At 37.7% G+C, this 24,876-nt stretch overlaps 1 protein-coding gene and 2 long non-coding RNA genes across 6 annotated transcripts; 2 read left to right on the top strand and 1 right to left on the bottom strand.

Annotated features, from left to right (window-relative positions):
• Positions 1–795: 795 nt before the first annotated feature.
• Positions 796–4,672, top strand: LOC126976098 (cysteine-rich PDZ-binding protein). The gene is made up of 3 exons (XM_050824293.1): positions 796–1,133; positions 1,451–3,421; positions 4,066–4,672. Exons 1-2 carry the CDS (start codon positions 922–924, stop codon positions 1,578–1,580), a joined length of 342 nt encoding a protein of 113 aa, XP_050680250.1. The 5' UTR covers positions 796–921; the 3' UTR covers positions 1,581–3,421; positions 4,066–4,672.
• A 6,483-nt stretch (positions 4,673–11,155) lies between these two features.
• Positions 11,156–19,132, bottom strand: LOC126976101 (uncharacterized). The gene is made up of 3 exons (XR_007731833.1): positions 18,996–19,132; positions 17,577–17,675; positions 11,156–11,353 (listed from the first exon to the last, which is right to left on the bottom strand). It is a non-coding gene; the product is annotated as an uncharacterized LOC126976101 (long non-coding RNA).
• Positions 19,133–19,200: 68 nt separating this feature from the next.
• LOC126976100 (uncharacterized) lies at positions 19,201–24,312 on the top strand. Of its 4 annotated transcripts, none has more exons than XR_007731829.1 (5): positions 19,203–19,217; positions 22,448–22,482; positions 22,587–22,672; positions 23,404–23,502; positions 23,958–24,312. It is a non-coding gene; the product is annotated as an uncharacterized LOC126976100 (long non-coding RNA). The 4 variants fall into 4 exon arrangements; XR_007731831.1 differs by lacking the exon at positions 19,203–19,217 and adding an exon at positions 19,279–19,293 and having other exon boundaries at positions 22,376–22,482; XR_007731830.1 differs by lacking the exon at positions 19,203–19,217 and adding an exon at positions 19,328–19,342 and having other exon boundaries at positions 22,376–22,482.
• Positions 24,313–24,876: the final 564 nt, after the last annotated feature.

Here is a 24,876-nt window from a genome sequence, read left to right as displayed (position 1 = left end):
GCCACAGCTTGTATCGGGATACTTGGCGTCGATATATCGAGCGACGTTCAGTTCCGTGTTCACTTGGAAGAGAGGCCCAAATTGGTCTCTAAAAAGCATGTTTTGCTCAGATAGGCGAGACAGTACTTCACTACAAGCTATAGCCTGCAACTATAGTTGCAGTATTATATATAATGCGCAAATTCGGTCTCACATGGAGTACTGTTCTCACCTCTAGGTGAGCGCTCCCCAATACCAACTTCTTCCATTTGACTGCATTCAAAAAGAGCGGCTCGAATAATGGACGGTCAACTCTTATCTTATTGGCTTGATTCTTTGGCGTCGCGTAGAGATATAGGTTCCATGTATCTTTTACTGAATATGTCACGGGGAGTACATAGATGTATAGCTGATAACAGCACTCGAATTCCACCACAGGATATTACATCATAAGCTTCTTGCCTCGCACAGACACTGTGGAATTAATTTCCGTCTGCAGTATTCCTTAACTGTTACGACTTAGACACCTTCAAGCATAAAGTCGTACGCATTTCTTCACCCATGGAGTTGTGAATATTCATGGGCGGTTCCCTTACCCACTTCATCGTTTTTCAGCACCAAACATAACTAATTACCAAAAAATACCATAAATATCGTGCGCTCGACGAAACAGTTGACACGAATATTAAAATGAATATTAAAAATTCTAAATTGTATGGCGCCGAGTCTGATAATGATTTTATTCTTGTTTAACCAAGATAAGATAGAAATCTGAGACCATAGCGGGTCAAAGTGATCAAACAAAGTGGTAGCTTAAAATATTGCTCTTCTTGCTGTCGAGATAGGCAAGCCTGGGCAAGCCGCAAGTGTCAAAAAGGAGCTCGAAAGTCAAAGTCAAAACAAATAAATAATTTTAATCATGTTGCTTTTTAATATTTTTTTATGTATAAAGAACTGATAATATTTCTTCGAAACAAAAAAATGGTTTGTGATAAATGTGAAAAGAAACTCGGCCGTGTAATCACTCCTGATCCTTGGAAAGTGGGCGCAAGGAATACAGTTGAGTCAGGCGGCAGAAAAGTTGGCGAAAATAAAGCTTTAACTGCAAAGAAGGGGAGATACAATCCGTACACATCGAAGTTTCATGAATGCAAGTAAGTAATAACCTGGTTTACGCATCTGTACGTATATAGATATTGTTTGTATACCGAGCTAACCCCAAATTTTTCCAGCATATTACGTATTGTGCTTTAATTCATAGCACTTGGCTTTATAGCAAATAGTCATGGTTCAATATTAATATTTTGATTCTTATTTATTGGCTCTCTTCAGCTACTCGACGTACAAAAAAATTTATCTGAATAACCAATTTTATAAGATCTTCCATGTAATCAAAAATTATCTCTTTTATTTTTGTTTAATCTAATAATCCGTAGAAGATAATTTTTATATATTATCTCAATACTTTCAGAATATGCAGAACAAAAGTGCACCAAGTAGGATCACATTACTGCCAAGCATGTGCCTACAAGAAGGGTATCTGTGCAATGTGCGGGAAGAAAATTCTAGACACTTCTAACTATAGACAGAGTTCCACATAGTATTTATTGTTATATCATTACGGAAAAAGTGTTATAAGAATACAAAGTTGTATTTTTCTGGCAGATTGGAACAAGGATGGATATTGTTATACTAATGTCTGTGAGACATCATCTGGCAGTTATACAGTCACCAAACTAATATAGTATACCAGTTATTGCAGAAAACTTAATTTGTTGTCTGTATAATGTATTTTATGAGCTTTCTGTTTAAAATTTTTTAAATTCTGTCCTTATTGTAGTAGTTGAACATCAGTTAGTAGAATACAGCTTTCAGATAAATTACATTTGATCTGTGATAGGCTTTTCTTTGATGATGACTGAAGCTTGACAGTCTTGAAGCCACACAAACAATTATAATTATAAAGTTAAAAATTAACACAAATAATTTTACAAATTAATAAATTGTTTCATTGTCTTTCTAGAAGAACAATTCCGGGGGACTGATGTTATTTTGGAAAGAGTCAGATTATTAATACTATGATAATAATTATTACAATTTATACCAAATAACTATTGCATAAAATTTGTTATATTTTATTTAGGTTCTATGTACACATACATATAATATCACCTAATTGAGACAAAGTACAAAATCTGATAGCAATACATGGTTTTCATATAAAAAGTGACAATTTTATTCATGCCTATGGTAAAATAGGATGAGAAAGTCTCCATTCAGAATGTGGGGTTCTTCCTGTCATAATTTTAATTAGAAGTAATAGGAGTAAGAAAATTAAGATACCAACATCTTATTACTTTATCTCACCTGTTTGCCTGTCCATTTGGCTGTATCTCATAAACAACAATAGTAATAGAAAGCTGAAATACTCACAGAGGTAGTTTTCTACTTTGCTTCTTTTACTTGAAAATCTTATTTTTTTAATTTGTATTAAAAAAAATACCGTAAATGCCTCTTTAAGCATACTGTATAGTAAAAAAATATATAGTGTTAATGACTTTCTTAATGATACCACAGGTTGGATATCGAGCGACCAGCATTAGGCTATCAAATAATACACTTTTTGGAAAGATATATAAAAAAGAAGCCAGTTGTATTTCTTGCACCTTTTATTTTTTTGTTATGTTTTATTTCTTCATTACTACTTGTTAAAGCTGTAATACTCAGAGGTCTAAGTTATTGAAACCTGTTTAAGTAAGACATACAGCAACTCTCAACATTAACCCCCTTATTCATAAAAGTCTGCTAACTTAAAGCATTGCTAATTCACACTCTGTCTTCTTCTATTGACCTAAGTCAGAATGAGAAAAAACACTCCTTAGCGGCTGTTTAAAGTTAGCGGACCATTATGAATAAGGGGGTAAATATTATTATATTCAGATTATTTATACATCACTCAATAAATAACTCTTTATATACAAAATAATACAACAAAACTCAAATAGTCTATTAAAATTAATAGATTACACTTCTTTTCAGGTCTAAGGCATAGTTTGTCAAATGGGTGGTAGTTTGATGTTCAATAAGTGATTTTAAATCATATTATGAATTAAAAAAATAATAATTTAAAGTAACAGAATCATGGGTCTCAAAATCTTGAGTGATTGATTGCCAATAATAATAATATGGTCTCTGGTCTAGTCCACCCCAAACCAGACCCTAGAAGTTTGAACAACATTTCTCCACGTCATATAACTAAACTGGATGGAATGTGCTCAATGCTGTTAAGTTTCATTTCAAGATTATAAAATTTATAAACATTTAATGTTTTATGAGATATGTCCGTAAAGTAGATAATTGAAATCTGTATGGATTGAAACGAACGATAACAAACTCAATGAAACTAATAATTTTTAGATCTTATAATTTGTTATTTTTCTTCGTAAGTATAGTTTCTGTTTATTTTTTCAAATTTTCATAAACTATTAATATTAGTAATACTTACTAACAGGGCAATGATTCATGAGATATTTGAATTAACAAGTTATTACGTATGTGTAGAAAATTGATTTCGTCTCATTTTATAATTTAGGTAACCTATTTTTGTGGCGTGTCGTCCGAAGGGTGAATTGGGCGGCAGGAATCAGGTCAATCAGTTATTCGGCACATTCCCCGTGATAAATGCGGTAGAAGACACAATCTAGCGAAGTCTCTACGCAACGCCAAGTGATCCAGCCGTTTACAGAGCAACTACATCTCCGACAATTGGATCTGCTCTATGTTGCACGCGGTCAATGCTTCGAGCTGATACTGGGGTGCGCCAGACCAGAGATGACAGCAATACTCCATATGTGGCCGGACCTGCGCTTTGTAGAGCGCTAGAAATTGGCCGGCTTAAACAATTGCCGTGCTCTATTTATGACGCCCAGCTTCTTCAGGAGGTTAAATTGGACAAGATTCATTTTACCCCATTCCGATACCTTCTCAAGACAGGACTCGATGAAAAACACAAGTTTCTGCCGGTTCTGGCCAACGATTTCCTGAGTGAGACTTTTTTTTTAAATTCTGTTTTGTATTTCAATTCAGACCATTCAGCAGTCAAGTTCGTTTAATGATAATATTGAATGGAATAATGTCAACCAATTTTCTTATAAGTCACTCTTAAAATCTTTGGTGAATGTGAACGAAGCGCGCATGAAATCTTTGAACAGTATGGTGCATCTGAATGACTATCACTTAGGAAGCATATTGATGAAGAAGATACTAAGGGAATCTTCAGCACCGGATAATACAATTTATTTGGTATCTGTAAGTTGTCACAATTATTTGCACCTTAAATCATTTATACTTCTAGATAGATTTTTATGGAAAAAGAGGATATAGCGTACGGGTAACCATGTTAAGTGATCACCGCCTCCCACATTCTCTTGACACACCAGAAAAATCACAGGATCGTTGCCGGCCTTTCACAAAGGTGTACGGCGTACGCACTCTTTTGAAGGTACCCATGTAATATCGTCCCGGAAACAGCTCATTCCACAACTTGGTTGTATGTAATATCTACCAGGTAGAATATTATAGTCAAGGTAATAAATAATTGATTTTGGCATGTAATCAAATATTCAGAATTAAACACTAAAATCACATTATCACGTTAAACCAATTGAAAATTTAATTAAAATTTTTTCGATGCTTTTTGTTTTTTATTTTTTTGGTGAAGTATAATGGTGATGATTATAAAAGTATTAATATTTGTGTTGTTCTGCTTGGTATGTTTTTTAAAGATTATCTTTAGACGACATTCGTTTATTAGGTACAGTGTACTACCTAGATTTTTTTTATTAAAGGGGACAAGTGACTGAGACCTGATACACATAAGTATACAGTTTATTCTTTATTACTTTTTAAGGAATATTTGGTAGATATTTAAAATGCTTTTAACTAACACATTTCATATATTGAATGCAGCACTATTACAAATTTTATTATTCGTTTTGTACAGCCATTGTAAAATACTCAATTGATTGAAAAGAGTGGGTGTTGAGTTTCTTGTATGTTCCTCGGAGCTCCTCTTTTTCCTAACATAAAATGGTACTTAGGTTTTTTGAATTTAAATTGAAATATTTATAGTAACGATTCAAATTAAGCCTAATGGAATAAATTTTATTTGACTTTGACTTTGATGGAAACTAAAGAACTAGCTGCAGGAAATATCAGAAGTCGAGTGATATGTTTACGGCCTTTGAGATGGACGTTTGCTCGAGACAGAGCTCTTAGTCGTATATGTTAATTTTTAGTGAGGAATTAATATTATTCTCTCGGCTTGAAGCTCCCTAAGTCGTATCGGTTCGGTAATACAGCATGGAGCAATGGAGCCCATGTTCCAGACTCATAATTGTGGACTTCCACAATGATGTTGGGGGGTAAAATGTTTCAGTCTACCTCTAGCCAATGATAAACTTAACAAAATTAAGTTTTCGTAAAAAAATCTCTCTAAATGCACAACGCTACATCACGGAACTCCTAATTCCTCATGTACAACCAGCGTTAGCTATTACAGGAAGGCTGTGTTTATGGAGGACAATGCTCGAGCATCTGACCGGCGAGGTAGACGCTTACAGTGAAGTCGGGACCTGCTATCCAGCAGAGAATTTAAATAGATTGGCCAGTACGAAGTCACGTTGAGCATCTATGGGACTTTCTAAAACAACTTGTTAGAGCTGTACACCCAGCCCCACAGAATAGCTTAAAATTGCAATTAGGGCTGAATGGGAGCGTACACCCTAAGAACTCATAAAAGACCTCGTCCAAAGCATGCCACGAAGAATTACAGCAGTTATTTCAGCCAGTGGAGAACTCACTCGATCTAATTTTTTAAAGTTCATTGTTTGTAAGTTTTAGTAAATAAAGGACAAAGATAATTGAAGGTACCTTATTTTTTGTCAAAATGAGTAACCTATTTCCTAAAAATCGTAATAAAAAAAATAGGATAACTTAAATAGTAAACAAAAGTGTGTTTACTACATCAGTAAATAATTTTCATTTTATTTTGTTGCATCAAATCCTTTTACAACTGTTAGTTAATACTGAAAGTACTGAAAGAAATCAAAAGTAGGTACTTACCCCTTTTTATTTCAATGTAGTTTAATTTTATGAAATAAAATGTTGTTTGAAGTTGAAAGAGGAAAATATTGAAATAAGTTAATTATATAAAAAATTAGTTTAGATAAATTAACACTACTTACATTTTCATTCCAGAATCTAATCAGTGGCAAAATTTATGTTAAACCAGTAAATTATAATGGGGATAATCTCGGATTTCGCGACGCAAAAGATAAATTACTCATTGTTTTGTACCCAGTGAGTATATAAATAAGTGACAATACCTTAGTAAGGCGTTTCGGAGTTCCATATTACAAAATATTTTATGTATTATGAAATCTAATGAGACTTTTTATTATACTTCCTAATTACTTAAGTTGAATGAAAAGGCCTCCCTCAAAGATGTCCACGATGATCGGTCCTACACTTCCTATACGATCCTACACGTATTCCGGTGATCTTGATCAGATCGTCGGTCCACCTTCATCAACACTGCATATCATTCAGTTTCGCTATCATTAAGGCTATGTCGGAGACTTTAGTTCTCCTCATTTCTGATTTGATCTCGCTGAGAAACTCCGACCATTGCCCTCTGATCAACCATGCACTTTCTCATCAGGCCCATAGTTAGCCATCATCAAAACTTTCGTCTGCAGATACTGTGATTTGGGACGAGACGATTTTATGAAGCTTCCCCAATGCTGATTCGACGAGTGCCCTCTTTCGCGATATTGGCCTGCCTAACTGGATTGTTTGTCCAAGGTATTTGTACAATTCCAAGAGTATAGTTCGCAACTGTTACGGGAGAAGTTGCGACATGGACATTGGATATGATCATCATCTTCATTTTGAGACCAACTCCTTGGGAAGCTGTATTGAGGCCATCGAGCATATGGCTTAAGTCTTCCATGGTCTCAGCCATGATTAATATATCGTCTGCGAATCGAAGGTGACTGATGTATTCGGTGTCATGACATCTTCCAACGCAGCGGTGAACAGACAACATGACATTTCTTATTTCATCGTAAAAATTAATAATATGATACCAACTATAAAAGTATGTTTATTTAGTTTTGTTTTAGAAGGAGCAAATAAAGTCGATAAGAACATAATAAATAAAACCAATTATTTTAATTGAAAATACTCATTTATTAACACACAATAAACAAGTAAATTTGTCATCCGAACTTTAAGCAAAATTTTACTACACGTAAAATAATACACACAGATTTAATAAAATATTAAAGAATATTTTTCCACTTATCCATTTTTGATGGTCTAATACATTTACTGCCTCACTTTGGCAATATGATATGCGCACACTCATGACGTCATTCTCCCGGGGCGACATCAATGAAATAAAAGTTCTGTACGAGCGACGCACACAGTATTACATCAATGATTCAAATGTATTTAATGATCTATATGTTGTTTCTTTTACCCCATTATCATTATTTTGGGATGAAATGTTCAAATTAGCGCCCTAGAATGCTGTGATTCTAGCGAAGTTATTCGTGGATCAAAGTATTTGAAAGAAAAGAAGAAGCAGATGAAAAAAAATACAATAGTAACACAAAAGTGCTTACTATTTAACTCTTTATTTCCATTGGTTTTTAGTTTTCATTATTTGCCGGGCAAAGCGTAACGGATAACATTTTTATTTTTTATAGCGCCTATCTTCCGTTTTTTCGGTCAAATCAAATCGAGAAATAGAATCTCCTGAAGATATGAAAGTCCAAAAATCTGTCGGTGACATAGTAGAATCTCTGAAACAAATAATTGAAGACCCAACCCCAGAGCAAACTGCGATGCTGAGATGGACTGATCCTTGCGATAGAAGAGGTATAAGGCTTTGCAAGAAGGCTTGCTACCTTGCCTATAAAACAGTTTGCACTACCTTTCATTGTAGGCGAAGAATGAAGAGATCATTTAGGAGGGAATGCTCGAGAGCTTGTAGAAGTTACTTTAAGAGGGAATAAAGGTATTGAGAATTAATAAATGGTTTTAGTTGATATATTAAAATTTACATTGGGGTAGTAATAAAATATGTACCACCTACTCCTACGTCTCAACTTGATGGTCGTCTACGTCAACGTCAGCTGTAGTCAAATCATTTAGTCGTGCTTGCATTTATGCTTGCATCTGTTACATACACCACTATTTTCAACATAATATATTTAAAAGCCGCATAATTAAATTTGGTGGATTTACCAGTGGGAGGCTACATTTATCATCACGTGATTTTAATATGAACACATTTATGAGCCTTGAGGATCATAGTGTTACTTTTGGCCCAGTCGCCAACTGCGTTAAGATCTTGTAGCAACGCTCCATCATTACATGTCTCAATTACACTGTACAACTTTAAATCATCAGCATAAAGCAGCGCTTTACTTTGCTTCACAACCGAAACTACGTCATAAATGAAAACTACAAACATCAAAGGCCCTAGGAGAGATCCTTGGAGTACGCCAGAAAATGTAGTGTATACGTGGAGGTTTAACCATTTGTGATGACTCTTTAAGACCTACTCGTCTCGTTTGCGACTTCGTAGTTGGATTATGGTTGTGGTACGGCGCCTTTTTCTGGCGTGAAGCAGTAATGTGTAGGTGAGCATTATTGTTTTTCGGTGTGAAGAGCGTCGTAGCTTAAGCCGACGTCTCAAGGTGACGAGCGCAATTATTGTAGTGCCGCTCAGAATTTTTGGGTTTTCAAGAATCCTGAGCGGCTCTGCATTGTAATAGGCATGACGTATCAATAACCATCAGCTGAACGTCCTGCTCGTCTCGTCCATTATTGTCATAAAAAATATTTCTTAATATATAAACATTAATTGAATGAATGTGAATGTCAAAGTGCTCGGCCCGCTGTCATTAAGTTGTGCCCTATTATTTGTTACGACTAGCTTCTCTAGTACCTGATGATTATTTTAAAATCATAAAAACATAAGTTTTTATTTGCACGTGAAAATTGTGTGACAATTGGTGGAGTGTCACTGCCTCATTAAATGATAACAGTTACTTAGGAAATGTATGTTCAAGCTAATTTCGAACTACTTGTTTATTGTGACTGTAGGAAAATCACATTAAGGTGGGTCATGATTCAATTTTGTTGATAGTACATAGTACGTAATGAATACATACCAAGTTATTACTAAAACTGCGCTGTCCGTACAAGTGCAATTTTCAGCGGGCTGTATCTCGTTAAGCGGAATAATTAAGCTGTTTATTTAAATTAACTAATTAATTATTAACTGGACCAGTTTCAGTGAAGCTATAACAGTGTGTATATTTCTAATGCCGCTATATGAACTAATAAGATTTAAGAATCAAGATAGCAGATTTCAAAATGGCCGACATGCGAATATTAAAAATTATGATTCTTTTACAAAAATGTTTGAAAAGTACATAGTGTTAAATTGTACGATGGTATGGAAGCTATTACGGTTCCATTCCGCTGTAATAAAATCACCTGAAGCCCTATTCTCGTGGCAAAACGAGAATAGAATCGAAGCGGTCTCATATCAAAATCTTAAATTTCGTATCCTTGTAACACATATTAACGGCTCAGTTCCAGTTGCGATGAAGTAACGTTTCCATTTAGGGAAATCGTATGATGTGTATTCTCGTAACAAGATCGAACATCAATTATTGGGAGACGCATATTAATACATTTACAAAATTTTGACGTTTGGTTGAGTTGATTTTAATAGAACATAGATAGTATATTTTAGATTTGGTAGAACAATAATGATAATTTCGTAAGAGCTTGTAGTTCAAATGAGCACGGCTCCGATTCAGTTGACGTTCTAGGGAAATGTTAGAAGAATACGAATCTAGAGCAAATCGTGGCCTGGATAGGATCGGCTCTTAGCGTCAACCGCTGATCATCGCATGAGATTGAGCGACCAATGCCGTTTTGACATTTTTAATGCTGAATTCTTAGGTTAAGTGTTGGTCTCCGCTGCGCTCCAATTAGGTACCCCAGCTGCAAATGCGGCAACTAATACTACGCATAAGGGGGCGTACTCGAGCCAGTCTCGAAGAATGTGTGACGTTGAAGTTTTTTTTTTTTAATTTTGATCGGAGGCTCATGGATACAAAGACTCTGCGTTTAATAACTCATTTTCGGAGTTAGCTTCTTTGGCCATTTCTTTTCTTTCTTTGCCGTCAGCCGCACTCTAATGCTGATATAGAACGAGTATTCAACTATTCAGCCAAATGAATGTTGATAAAATAAAATTAATAAATCGAATGTCAATATAAAATAGATACTGAACTCTATTCTTCACATCAGATATGGCCTTAAGAGATCGGGAAAATGTGGTCAATCCTAAAATGTTCCCGATGGTGTATTAAAACAGATCATAGGCGTTAGAGTCGCTTGTGATGCCAAATAACTATTGATTTTGAAGGTCCATCAACATTACAAGCAGATATTGATGATTTACAATAAATATTATTTGGTTTACTTTACTCATGATTAATTTACTTAAATATATCACTGCATTATTAATTATACTACCTACTTAGGTACAATTATTTTCATTTATGAATAATAATAAAAAAATGGCATTTTTTTTAGCCTATTAAAGTGTGATCTAGCACTTTTTTAGCATTATTGCCGTAAAAATCTAGCATTAAATACAAGACGGCAACACTGGCGAGTTGGCGATGAGTCTTCAGTTTTCCTCTCTCCCAGCCGCTCGTAATAACTACACGTACCAACCGCGCGTCTTACCCGTACGAAGTAACGCTCACGCGGCCTTTGGAACCAGACCAGCGGAGCCCTGCGCCCTCCAGACAACAGTACAGTCCGGACTATCTCCAGCCTTACCAGAAGCCGCACACATATTTAATTATCAACCCAATGTAAATAGGATTCCTGTTGGTTACCCTTTAGACATGAAACACAATCAAATTGTATTTTAATTAAACAGCTTTATTCATTCTCAGTTCCTATCTTCCATATTAAAGTAACTTCTACAATACTTCGAGCATTCCCTCCTAAATGCTAACTTCATTCTTAGTCTACAATGAAATAAAGCGCAGACTGTTGTATAGGCACGATAGCAAGCCTTTCTGCAAAGAATTACACCTCTTCTATCGCAAGAAACAGGCCATATCCTCAGCATCGCAGTCTGATCCGGGTCTGATTCTTCAGATACTTGATTCTGAGGTTCTACTATGTCGCTGACAGATTTGCTGACTTCCATGTCTTCAGGGCTTTCTATTTCTAGATGTGATTTGGCCGAAAGATCGGAAGGTAGGCGCTGTAAAAAAATGTTGGCCGTTACGAGTCGCGCGGCAGATATGAGACATACCAGTCAATATTCAAAGTTTTAACTGTCGAAAACCAAAAACCAATGAAAATAAAGAGTTAAACCTCAGGTTTAACAGTAGAATTGTGTTTCTTTTGTAAATTATTATTTATTAACGTAGGTAGTATTTCAATTACAATTACAAAAGGAGAACAACCACACAACATAATTAATGTACAAATCAGTACATTGGTACTGATTGGTATTATCAATTTGATATATTTTACTGTGCGATTTATTAAGAGTAAAATGAGGAATCATGGCTAGTAAAGAATTTAAAAAGTTTAAAAATATTATTTAAAGTTATTAAATTGTTTGGAAGAGAACCGAGTTTTAAACCGAGGATTATTAATCGATTTTTTAAAGATTTTATAAAGATTTCTTAATCTCAAATCGATATCAACAGTTGTCAACTGTCAATATAACTTCTATCATAGTTTTTGCTTTGACAAACAAATAATTTAATAAGACAAATCATTTACGGTTTTTTCGGTTCAACGCGTGGTTGTTGATTTTAGGTTATCTTTTGGTTAACGCTGATCGTGAAGTTTGTGAATCTGAATTTAATTGTTAGTGTTGTTTTGGTGGTGGTATAATTATTTTAGGTAAGTATATGGTATTTTTGTAAACCTATTTTTGTAAAGGAGCCGCCTGATGATAGGGGGGGGGATACCCCCAGAAAAATCAAGAGTTTTGAAAAGAACGACAGAGATGGAAATAACCAAACACGTTGGCAAGAAGATTAGGACACGGGCAGAGTCAATCCAATCAATTTACTCCATACCTGGATTTGAGTGGGATTGTATGCTTAAGTACTCTGAGACAAAGGCCCATTCTCTGTCTATGTCTCTAAAACTGAACCAGACTCCGCGTCGAGATACGCATTTTATTCTTAAATTTGCACAATTCCTCCATAAAAATAATTTCAACGGTATAAAAGAGGGAGGAATTAAGAAACTTGGCCGCAATAAGATCTCAGTTGATTTTATTTCAGCTGAAAAAGCTAACAAATTCTTAGACTTGGATATTCTAGAATGTAACAAATATTCTGCGTATATTCCGAAATTTCAAATATTTCTTATGGGAGTGGTCCGCGATATACCTACAGAACTCGAAGAACTTATTCAAGGCATGTAAGGTGTTACCAGTAAATTGTGAAGAGGTAATTCGAGCCAGAAGGCTAAATGTTGGGTTAGGTTAGGAATGATGGCATCACCACATGGGTACCTTCCAACTCAGTGGTACTAGCTTTTTTGGGCTAATCCCTACCTGATAAAGTATATTGCTACCATGCTTCTCTCCCAGTTTCCCTTTACCAGTTTCCCACGATTCAATGCCGGAACTGCTGCAAATTTGGGCATATAGCCAAACAATGCAGATCTCAGCGCACAAGCTCATTCCTGAGACTCTTGCACAACTAGTGACTTGGAGGCTTGGAGGCTTCCTGCTTCCTTTGTGGTGGTGGAAGTCATATGGCCATCGATTGTAAATGCCCCGAACATGCTCGCCAAAAATCGATTAAACTTGTTATGTCACAGGAAAATATAAGTTATTCGGAAGCCTCAACCAGGTTTAATAAACAAAGACGACTTTATTTTGAGGTCTCCTGACCTCATTCCCCCCCTGTTACTCCTCAAACTTCTCAATCCCATCCAGCGCCCTCCACTCCCCGCACTTCTTCAACATCTTACAAGAAGACATTCTTACTCCCAGCTAAACCAAAACCAGTTTTAGGGAAATCCTATGACCGTCAGGTTCACCAAAATATTATCTCCTCTCCCTCCTCTTCCCAGCCAAACGGCTGTGTCTTACAGCTATTGCCATCCATAGAATCAACCCCTCTCCAAATGATAATCTTGCTGAACTACTTCTTTGTTCTCTTTTTAATACGCTGTCCAAATTCTCGGACGCCTTATCGAACAATATCTCTGTCCTGGTTGAACAGTTACTTGTAGTCCTTTCCCGCAATAATGGCTCCTATAGGTCCCCAAATTCTCCAATGGAATTGTAGAAGCATTCGCCGTCATAAGCATGATTTGTCATATTTGATTAATCGACACAAATTGTCTATCCTTGCCATTTCGGAGACGTGGCTCATGCCTGGGTCCCATTTTAGGACTTCAGGCTTTTATTGCCTGCGGGATGACAGGGATGATGGTTGGGCAGGCTGTGCACTGCTGATTAATACATGTATGACATTCTCCCAAATTATTGTGCCTATACATAATCCAGGTTTACATGTAGTAGCTGATAGAGCTGCTAATATATCTTTTGTTTCTGTTTATATTACTCACCCCAATTCTAACATCATTCTCGAACTAAATACTATTCTCTCCTCAATACCTAGCCCTATGGTGGTATTAGGTGATTTCAATTGCCGACACACCATCTGTGGTTCTCATTGTATTGACCCACCTTCGACGTTCCTTTTAGATCTCCTTGGTGACATAAATTTATGTATCCTCAATGATGGATCCGCCACTCGTAGAGTTTCACCAACACAAAATATCAGTGTGCCAGACCTATCTCTTGCATCTCCTTCTCTAGTCTCCCTCTTATCTTGGCTAGTGCTACCAAGTTCATTGGGTAGTGACCATTTTCCCATTATTATTTATTATCCATCTCCCCCCTTTTCTCCCTCCCAACCTCTCCTCAAATACCGAGTCGCCAATGCCAACTAGCATCAATTTTCATTGCTTATGGACTCAGAAAGTGACTCTTTTACAGAGATAACAACATCGAATTGTCTCCAGATATATGAGAAGTTCATTTTGTCAATTTTACAAGCTGATAATTCTTCCATTCCCATAAAAAATCCTGACCGAAAATTAACTTCTTCCCCTCCTTGGTGGGATGCTGAATGCTCCGCCATGGTCCGCTCGCGAAAAGAAGCTGAGGACATATTCTCCACATCTTGTAGCATGGTAGATTATATTTCCTTTAAACAGATTTCTGCTCGCACATCAAGACTTCTTTCCAAAAAGAAATCCCCTGGATGGCGTCAATTCTGTGAATCCTTATCTCCTCGTTCCCCCCTTTCTGTCGTTTGGAAAAATATAAAAACGTATCGTAGAGGATATGCCGGATATTTGAAACAATGACCCAAACTCTTTTATTAATGACTTCTTTTGCCATCTAGCTCCTCCCTACGTCCCTGAATCTGATTGCCTTTTTACCCCCGATCCGATTTCTCCCCTTTCTTTGAACTAACATCTGTACTTGATCACCTTCGTAATTCCTCTCCTGGCGCGGATGGTATACCTTATTCCTTCATTTGTAAATCCTCTACCACTAGCAAAAAAGTCCTTCTTAATATTCTCAATTCGTTCTACTCCTCCTGTGTAATCCCAAATTCTTGGAGAATACAAATTATTTTACCCATCCTTAAACCTGGCAAGAACCCAATGGTTTCTTCCTCCTACCGTCCCATTGCTTTGTCATAAAGGCCAAAATTATGGAGAATTTGGTAAAAAACAGATTAGTCTTTTTCTTGACTCTAAGCTCTCCGGTATTTACCACTTGAAGTACGTTGTTAAGAAATGTGAGAGGGGTGTCAACGTTATGAGGGCCCTTTCGGGGTTACGCTGGGGTGCCCACCCATTTTGTCAAAAACTTTTATACAATGCTGTCGTTCGTAGTCATTTTGATTACGGTAGTTTTCTACTTGAGCCATGTAGCAAAATAGCCCTGTACAAATTGGAGAAAATCCAGTCCAAATGCGAACCGATTCGTAAATCGGTGCTATGAAATGTTCTCCCGTCAACGCTCAACAAGTGGAGTGTGTAGACCCACCTCTTCACCTTCGCCGTCAGTACGTAGCCGATAGATTCCTAACTAACGTAATCCAATTTAGCGCACACCCCCTTCTTGATATTCTGCACTCTATGTCTCTAACTATTCAAACTTCTTTATGTTGGTCTCATATAGATTTGTCTGCGTTAATTAATTCTTATACTAAATTTATAGCATTTTCAGTTCCCATTTTCCAATCAGTCTTTGAAGCAGAATATCAGTCTCTCATTTTCCAACCTAAAATTTTCTTTGACTTTGGAATTACTAAGCACTGCCCTGAAGCCAATAGAAAATTTAATTGCATTCTATCTTTTGATTGGTCTGATTGGGTGACGTTGTACACGGACGCATCCAAATTATCCAACAATAGCTGTTTGCAGTTTGGATCCCTAAGTTCCATATAATTTTAAATTACAAAAGTCCCCCACAGAATTCCATCTTTATTGCCCTGTCAGAGGCGGTGTCATATGTTGAATCACAAGGCTTTAATCCTGTCTGACTCATTAAGCTACTTGATGGACCTAACAAAAAATCCTTTCAAATCTTCAAACAACTTCACAATTAATTTAAGAACAAAGGCATCCCTGTACAGATGTCACATAATGGGAATAGAAGTTGCATTAGCTTGGATACCTGGCCATCTAGGGACAACTGGCAATGAAATTGCAGACTCGTGCGCTAAAGACGCGATTCAGTTTGGAACATTAAAATTTAATTACAAGGCCAAGGCCTCAAGGCCACATTCACTTTTAATACATTAAAAGTGAATGTGGCCTTGAGGAAGGTACTCTTGAACATATTTTTTTCTATTGCCCTAAATTGTTAATTCCTTTATATGGCCTTCTACCGAAGGTTATCCCTCGCCCCATCAACATCCCTTTTCTTCTTACTTTATGCCATTCCCCTTTCATAAAGATTCTTTACAGATTTATTTCCCGCAATAATATTAAATTGTAATTTCTATCCTCCATACTTTCTAAGCTTCTATTAGGCACATATTCCCACTTAAATTCACACATTTCTCCCTTAAATTTAGATTAGACACTAACAAGGTAGTTAATATTATGGGTGTTTATTACTAACCGTACTAACTCTTGTTGCCTATTCTTCAGTTCACAAAAAAAAACCGCAGCTATATCAACCGATCATTTCCTTTTAATCAGCTCTTTATATACCTCAATCAGCTAAATTAAAATAAAAATATCTCCACCTTGACGTTGGCCGAATCGTCGACATTCAGTCGAAGGAGCCATTTAATATATAAAAAAAAATCAATTACAAAAAACAGCATTCAATGGATCAGCCTAGCTGTCCAACGCGGAAATGCTGCCAGTATTCTTGGTACGATTCCCCGTAATGATAGTTTTAATTTTATATAGCCATAGTATTCTAAATATAGTTATAAGATTGTGTAGCAGCATAATATATAATTATTTGCTATAACAACAAGTTCTGCAAGTGTGAATAAAGCGGCTTTCATGAAATACGTATAAAAACCATGATATCTCATGAACCCCATTAGTTAGCAAAGTCAAAGAAAAAATTGTAAATATTAAAATATTATTTTTATTAAATAATCATTATTTTATTAAAAACAGTACGATTTATAATGACATAATATGTTTTATTGATATACAAAGAACTTTAATTCAGTACCAATGCCCTTTACAGTGGTTGTTCTCAAAGTGTTAATTTCAAATATAGATGTCGCTGATCCATAAATTACTCCAAGGAAATGACGGCATGATAGTGCGCCATACTTTTCTGTGACAGCAAACTTGTCGATTATATTATTATCATCTATATCATCTCTTATAAGTTATTATCATCTCTTATACGTTTTACCCCAAATTAAAAAAGAAATAGGGGGTAAAAGAATCAAAAAGTAGATCATTCATTACAATTTGAATCATTGTAATGTATGTGTGTATTCATACTGTATGCGTACAGAAGTTTCAGAAGAAGGGAGAATGACGTCATGACAGTGCCTATATCATATTCCCAGTGCGGCAATAGATAGTCATATTAGAAAATGGATGTGCGGAACAATATACTTTAGGCCCGGTATTCACCGAAGCGGAGAGGAGAGGAGATGTGTTTCAATAACCGATCCGATTTAGTTATTGCCACATCTCCTCTCCGCTTAGCATCGGTGGCAATGGATCAAGCGGCTCTAGATGTCTCTATTTTCTATAGAATTTGTGCCACGTCTAGCGATGAAGCGGTGGGGCGGAGCGGAGATGTGTGTAGACGAGCGGCCAAGGGGGGCTCGCGCTCACGAGACCCATGGTAAAGTTACATATTACTTACATCACACATTACATTAGTTATACATTAATTCATTTTACAATATTTAACTCCGAAACTTCTTACGTATACTCACTGGATACAAAAAAATTAGTAATTGTTTTGCGTCGCGAAATCCGACATCATTTCCATCATGATTTACTGGTTTTAATGAAATATTGCCACTGATTCTGCACTGAAAATGGTATAAATATTTTATTTATTTAAAATTATTTTGAGTACCTATTTACTTAAACCTTTGACGAATCGGTTCGCGATTACAGATATGCCGTTGAAGTCAAACGCTGGAATTTTGATCGGCTTGCTAATTTAGATGTGCGCAGAGTTAGTGAGTCTCTTTGCATCGTCTACCGCATATATCACAGCGAGTGCTCAGAGGAGGCTTTTCAGGTTGATACCAGCAGCAGACTTTATCATTGGCCATTACGAAAATGTAGAAGATTCCATTCCCGTCATGTAGATGTTTGACCCCGCACAACTGATTGTGGAACCATCTCCCAGATGCAGTAGGTATTCCCGAACCGATACGACTTAGGGACTTTCAAGACTAGCGCATATTCCGTCGCTAATAATTCTGAAACATACTTTTTTTCCAAATCTTTCTTAGTTATGAGAAAAAGTGACGAGGCAGTTGCAGTGCCGCTCAGGATTCTTGATCAACTAACCAACTACAAACCAACAAAATTCTAGAGGCACTGTGATTGCGCTCGTCACTTTGAGATATAAGACGTTTAGTCTCATTCGCTCAGTATTTTCGCTACCTAGTAACTGGGCTAACATAGTCCTTAAAACCGTTACGCAATAATCGTCCGCATCCTGTGCAGAAGAGCCTCTAACTGGCACGAGAGGAACAAAGTACTCGTATAAAGTTACTCAAATCTATTGTTGGTAATCATTCATTCCTCCAAAATTGGGTACCTAAGCAGAGACCGTAGACTTTTATTTGCAACTGTACAGCTACTTTCCTGGTTATTCCTACAGTAAGTCTACTTTCATATTATGTCGTCTCTCCATGACCAAACCACCTCAAATATTCAATAACTAGAGTTTTTTGCGTAGATGTTGGGTCTCTCTCCATCTTCTACCACGTATATCACGGGGAGGGCTCAGAGGAGTTGTTGTGATTGATACCAGCAGTGATTTGACCTTCGGACACTAAATGCGAAATTCCATTACTTTGATGTCTCACATTCCACAGCAACGTGTTTCACTAGAAATTTTTTGCTAAGCATAGACTCTTTGTGGAATCACTGGCTGTATCAGTTTGGGAATTAAACCAGAACGACTAAGGAAACTACAAGTCTCCAACAAATGCACAATCATCTCAAATGCCGGCAACACATCTCTTGTTCTCTGATATTTCCAGTAGTTAGCGTTTTTTACTTTCCATCAAGTCAGTCAATTGCCCGTTTGCCCCCTTTAAAAAAAAAAAAAACAAGGTACACTGTAATAAAACTACCTCTTCTAAATATATTCAAAATCTTCAAAAACATACCAAGCAATACAGCACAAATATTAATACTCTTTTACCCATAACCATTTTACTATACCAAACAAATAACCAATGACATAACTTCGCAACGAAAAGGAATTTTAATTAAACCTTTAATTGATTTAACGAATAATGTGATTGTGTTTTATTCTGAATATTCGATTACCAAAATGTCATTCGATGTCAAAATCAATTATTTATAGTATTTGACGATTATTCTTCCTGGTAAATATTAATATCAAGTGCCTCAAAATAACTACAAAATAAATTGACTTGCCTACGTTCTTATACTATCCAGATTGTAGAATATAATATTATTGTTACATAGAACGTTTCCGTGAACTCTTTAGGTTCTGACAGGCGTAAAGGAACCTTGGAGATGTTTACAAAACTACACTGTCTGTACTGTACGAGTACCATGAGATTTATCAGATTTCTCGAGATGCGTAAGGTAACTCTGGATGAGATGGTATTCGCTCTCGTCGATACCCATAAACTTAACCCAATACTCGAAGGTTAAGCGCAAGGCAGGCGACCTAGTCTCTCGCTTAGGACCAGGTGGTGGGTCCAGTTGGTCGCGGTCGCAGTTGCGGTCGTGGTCCCAGGCGTGATATTGACTTTTGGTGCGAAAATTGCGGATACATCGGACTGTGGGAGCTACCGTTGTCTGTCTGCATACGTCACAAGGGGGAAGAATGGTCCCAGCTGTATCTTGTACTGACGTAGATGTGAGTCCCGCTAGATGGAGGACGATGTTTTTTTTTTATGGAAATAGGAGGACAGTATGAGCGTACCGATCACCTGGTGTTAAGTGATCACCGCCGCCCACATTCTCTTGCAACACCTGAGGGATCACAAGAGCGTTGCCGACCTTTAAGGAAGGTGTACGCGCTTTTTTTGAAGGTACCCATGTCGTATCGTCCCGGAAACACCGCACAAGGAAGCTCATTCCACAGCTTAGTAGTACGAGGAAGAAAGCTCCTTGAAAACCGCACTGTGGAGGACCGCCACACATCCAGATGGTGGGGATGATATGCTAATTTGTGGCGTGTCGTGCGAAGGTGGAATTCAGCGGCAGGAATCAGGTTAAACAGCTCTTCGGAACACTCCCCGTGATAAATGCGGTAGAAGACACACAATGAAGCGACGTCTCTACGCAACGCCAAGTGATCCAGCCGTTCACAGAGCACTGGGTCCCCGACAATTCGAGCTCCTCTGCGTTGCACGCGGTCAAATGGACCGAGCAGATACTGGGGTGCGCCAGACCAGAGATGACAGCAATACTCCATGTATGGCCGGACCTGCGCTTTGTAGAGTGCTAGAATGTGGGCCGGCTTGAAATATGGCCGTGCTCTATTAATGACATCAGATGGCCACGGAATTGGCAATCACTCGAGATTTCGAGACCCAGTATTCCGATACTAGATGAGGCTTTAAGGGAAGTGTTGTCGAAAAGCGGTGATACGGCAAATGGGGTTTTTTTAGTGGTAAACGCGCAAACTTGAGTCTTCTGGGGGTTAAATTGGACAAGGTTCACCCCATTCCGCGAACTTCTCGAGAGAGGACTCGATAGACGACACAAGCTTCTCCCGGCACTGGTAGACGATTTCCCGAGAGAGACCTGCATGGCCCGTGTATACGGCATCACCAGTGCTGTCGTCTGCATAGCAATGTATGTTGGAGGTGTCCAACATATTATTGATATGCAGAAGAAACAGCGTGGGAGATAGCACACAGCCTTGGGGCACTCCAGCGTTCACGGGCTTTGGAATCGAGCAATAACGGTCGGCAACGTATACTTCGCCCAGTGAGGAAGCTGGAGGTCCACTTGCATAAGCTCTCGGGAAGCCCAAATGATGGAAGTTTTGAGACGTTTGAAGACACACAATGAAGCGACTTCTGTACGCAACGCCAAGTGATCCAGCCGTTCACAGAGCACTGGGTCCCCCTCAATTCGAGCTGCTCTACGTTGCACGCGGTCAAATGGATCGAGCTGATACCAAGGTGCGCCAGACCAGAGATGACAGCAATACTCCATGTGTGGCCGGACCTGCGCTTTGTAGAGCGCTAGTATGTGGGCCGGCTTGAAGTATTGCCGTGCTCTATTAATGATGCCCAGTTTCTTTGAGGCCAATTTGGCTTTGCCCTCCAAATGACCACGAAATTGGCAATCGCTCGAGATTTCGAGACCCAGTATTCCGATACTAGGCGAGGCTTTAAGGGAAGTGTTGTCAAAGAACGGTGATTCGACAAATGGGGTTTTTTTAGTGGTAAACGCGCAAACTTGAGTCTTCTGGGGGTTAAATTAGACATGATTCAAATTTCCCCATTCCGCGACCTTCTCAAGAGAGGACTCGATAGAAGACACAAGTTTCTCCCGGCACTGGTCGACGATTTCCCGAGAGAGACCTGCATGGCCCATGCATACGGCATCACCAGTGCTGTCGTCTGCATAGCAATGAATGTTGGAGGTGTCCAACATATTATTGATATGCAGAAGAAACATCGTGGGAGATAGCACACAGCCTTGGGGCACTCCAGCATTCACGGGCTTCGGGTTCGAGCAATATCCATCGACAACGACCTGTATACTGCGCCCAGTGAGGAAGCTGGAGGTCCACTAGCACAAGCTCTCGGGAAGCCCAAATGATGAAAGTTTGGATAGGAGCGCCTTGTGCCATACACGATCAAAGGCCTTCGCTATATCCATGCTAACTGCCAGGCCTTCCCCCTTGCTTTCAATAGCCGCAGCCCATCTATGTGTTAGGTATATCAGAAGATCACCTGCTGACCGACCATGGCGAAACCCGTATTGTCGGTCGTTGATCAACTGGTGACCCTCTAGGTATACCAAGAGCTGACGGCTAATTATGCTCTCCATGATTTTGGAGAGCAGGGAGGTAATAGCAATAGGCCTGTAGTTTGCCGGATCCGAACTGTCTCCTTGTTTTTGGATCGGATGGACAAGGGCTGACTTCCATGAGTCAGGGACTACGCCTTTGGAATAAGTGTGCTGGAATAAGCGCTTCTAGTAATACTTCCGAAATTTGTGTTTGGGGGGACGCAGGGCGACTGACGGGCGACATGGTGGTCGCTGGCCTGTACGTCGTTACAAACTGGATGGAATCGTCAAGAAACGGAACTTCCCGCGGTAATTTAAGAGTACCGACTCGAAAAGCTAAGAAAGCTAGTTTGAGCACTGCTAATATTAATTTAACACTGGGCGGCCCTCATATACCGTAAGGATCATTTTAGAATGATGTCGGACAGTGTAGCAGATAGTAACAACAAAAACATGTTTTGTACGCATCTTCAAGGTTCCTTTACGTCTATCAGAACCTATCGAGTTCATGTTTATTTGACGTAACAGTTAATTTGTCTAGATAATATTAGAACGTAAGTAAGTCAATTAATTTTGTAGTTCTTTTGTAACATTTAACATTAATATCTACCAGGAAGCTAGAAGAATAATATAAACGGCTTAGCCAAGGTAATAAGTAATTGATTTGGCTTGTAATCAAATATTCAGAATAAGACAATTAAAATCGTCTTATTCGTAAAATCAATTAATATTTTAATTAAAATTTATTTTAGTTGCGTAGTCATGTCATTGTTTATTTGTCTGGTTTAGTAAAATGGTGATCGTTAAAAGAGAAGTAATTTTTGTGTTGTTTTGCTTGGTATGTATTTAAAGATTTTGGTTGTCTTTAGAAGAGATACGTTTATTACAGTTTAGTTAGGTTTTTTATTTAAAGGGCAAACGGGCAAGAGACTGACCTGATGGAAAGTAAAAAAAAATATTGGTGGCATACATAGCTGCTGGAAATATCAGAGAACAAAGATCCGTTGCCGCCATTTGAGATGGAAGTTTGCTCTGAACTGATACAGTCAGCAAATGATTGATTCCACAAAGAGTTTCTGCTTAGCACAATGTTTCTAGTAAAACTCGTTGCTGTGGAATGTTAAATTTCGTATTTTCATGTCCGATGGTCAAATCGCTGCTGGGATCAACCTGAACAAATCCTCTGAGCCCTCCCCGTGATATATGTGGTAGAAGATTCACAGAGACCCAACATATTTGCACAAAATTCTAGTTATTGAAGAGTTGAAGTAGTATCAACCTGAAAAATTTCCCTGAAGATTTCCCATGTAACATGCGGTAGAAGATGCAAACCCCTTCCTCAGCGTATAGCTAAATAATCAAGCCCATCGGAATTGAAGCGACTTTGACTTCAAGGGCATATCTGTAATCGCGAACCGATCCGACTTAGGCTTAAGTAAATAGGATACTATAATACTAAGATACTTAAAATAAAGTGTTGAAATACACTTGAAAGTGGATACCTAAAAAATCAACTTAAAAAAAAGAATAAGTTAAGATAAATCAATATTAATTACATTTTCATTACAGAACCTGATCAGTGGCAAAAGTTCTTTAAGACCAGTAAATAATGATGGAAATGTTGTCGGATTTCGGGATGCAAAACAATTACTAATTTTTTTGTATCCAGTGAGTATACGTAAGAGTACGTTAAATATAATTATTTAAGTTGAGGGAAATATCTTAAGACTACAAATACTGTAATGAATGATCTACTTTTTGTATTCTTTAACATATTTATTATTCATACGGATAAAATGTTCATATTCGCGCTATATGGATTACCATAACCAGGTTTCTGTCACAGAAAAGGATAGCGTACTGTCATGCCGTCATCGTATCGTATCATCGTAGTGGTTCATGGATCAGCGACATTTATATTTGAAATGAAAGTTTTGAGATTGTAAATTACAATTTGTACCTACTTCAAACACTTCGTAAATAGAAAATCATTTACAAAAGAGCGTACAATTTTGTATATACTATTTAAGACTTTATATCTAATGGCTTTTGGTTTCTATAATTTTAATAAATAGAACTTTGAAGTCACTGATAATATGTCTCATATTTACCGGCTTTTACAGCGCCTACCTTCCGCTCCTTTGGTCAGATCAAACCTAGAAATAGAAATTCCTGAAGATATGGAAGTCCACAAAGCTGTCAGCGACATAGTAGAACATCAAAAACAAATAATTGAAGACCCAAACCCAGATAAAACTGCGATGCTGAGATGGACTGATCCATGCGATAGGAGAGGTATAAGGCTTTGCAAGAGGGCTTGCTACCTTGCCTATAAAACAGTCTGCACTACCTTTCATTGTAGGCGAAAAATGAAGAGATCATTTAGGAGGGAATGCCGGAGGGCTTGTAGAAGTTACTTTATGAGGCACTCAAGGGATTGAGATTTTTTTTTTATTTAAATACATAGGTACTATTTAATTGTGTTTTATGTCCGAATGGTAACCAACAGGAATCCTATAGAATCCACTAGCCGTAGCTAGTGAAATTACTGAACAAACGAGACTTAACACCTTATGTCTCAAGGTGACGAGCGCAATTGTAGTGCCGCTGAGAATTTTTGAGTTTTTTAATAATTCTGAGCGGCACTGCATTTTAATGGGACAGGAACATAATAAAAGCTTGTTTTAAAAAATATGTTTGTTGTTTCCTTTTCTTTACTTTTAAGTATTATTTTATATTTTAATAAGTTTATTTCTTCTCATTTGTTTACGAATTCTGTTATCTATTCTGAGAGCACGTTTATATAAGGATTGGTTTCCTCTATATTTAGCTACCTACTGTTAAACTTTTTTCTTCCCAGCGTTGTCGCTTGTCGACGGATGGAAAATAGCACTCGAAAAAGATATTGCAGGCTAGTATTGGAGTGTGCAGGAGCCAAAAATTTTAAAGTTATTGCTAATTTGATGTACAAGAAGGAACTGGACTGTCTAGCGGCCGCGGCCTGTTCAAGCTGGAAATGGAGGTCCACTCGAACATCGGCTC

The sequence above is a fragment of the Leptidea sinapis genome, chromosome 39 (genome assembly GCF_905404315.1).
Source record: "Leptidea sinapis chromosome 39, ilLepSina1.1, whole genome shotgun sequence".
In the NCBI taxonomy this organism is placed as follows: Eukaryota; Metazoa; Arthropoda; class Insecta; order Lepidoptera; family Pieridae; genus Leptidea; species Leptidea sinapis.
Note: the sequence above shows the minus strand (reverse complement) of the source record. Positions and strands in the feature narration are given on the sequence as shown.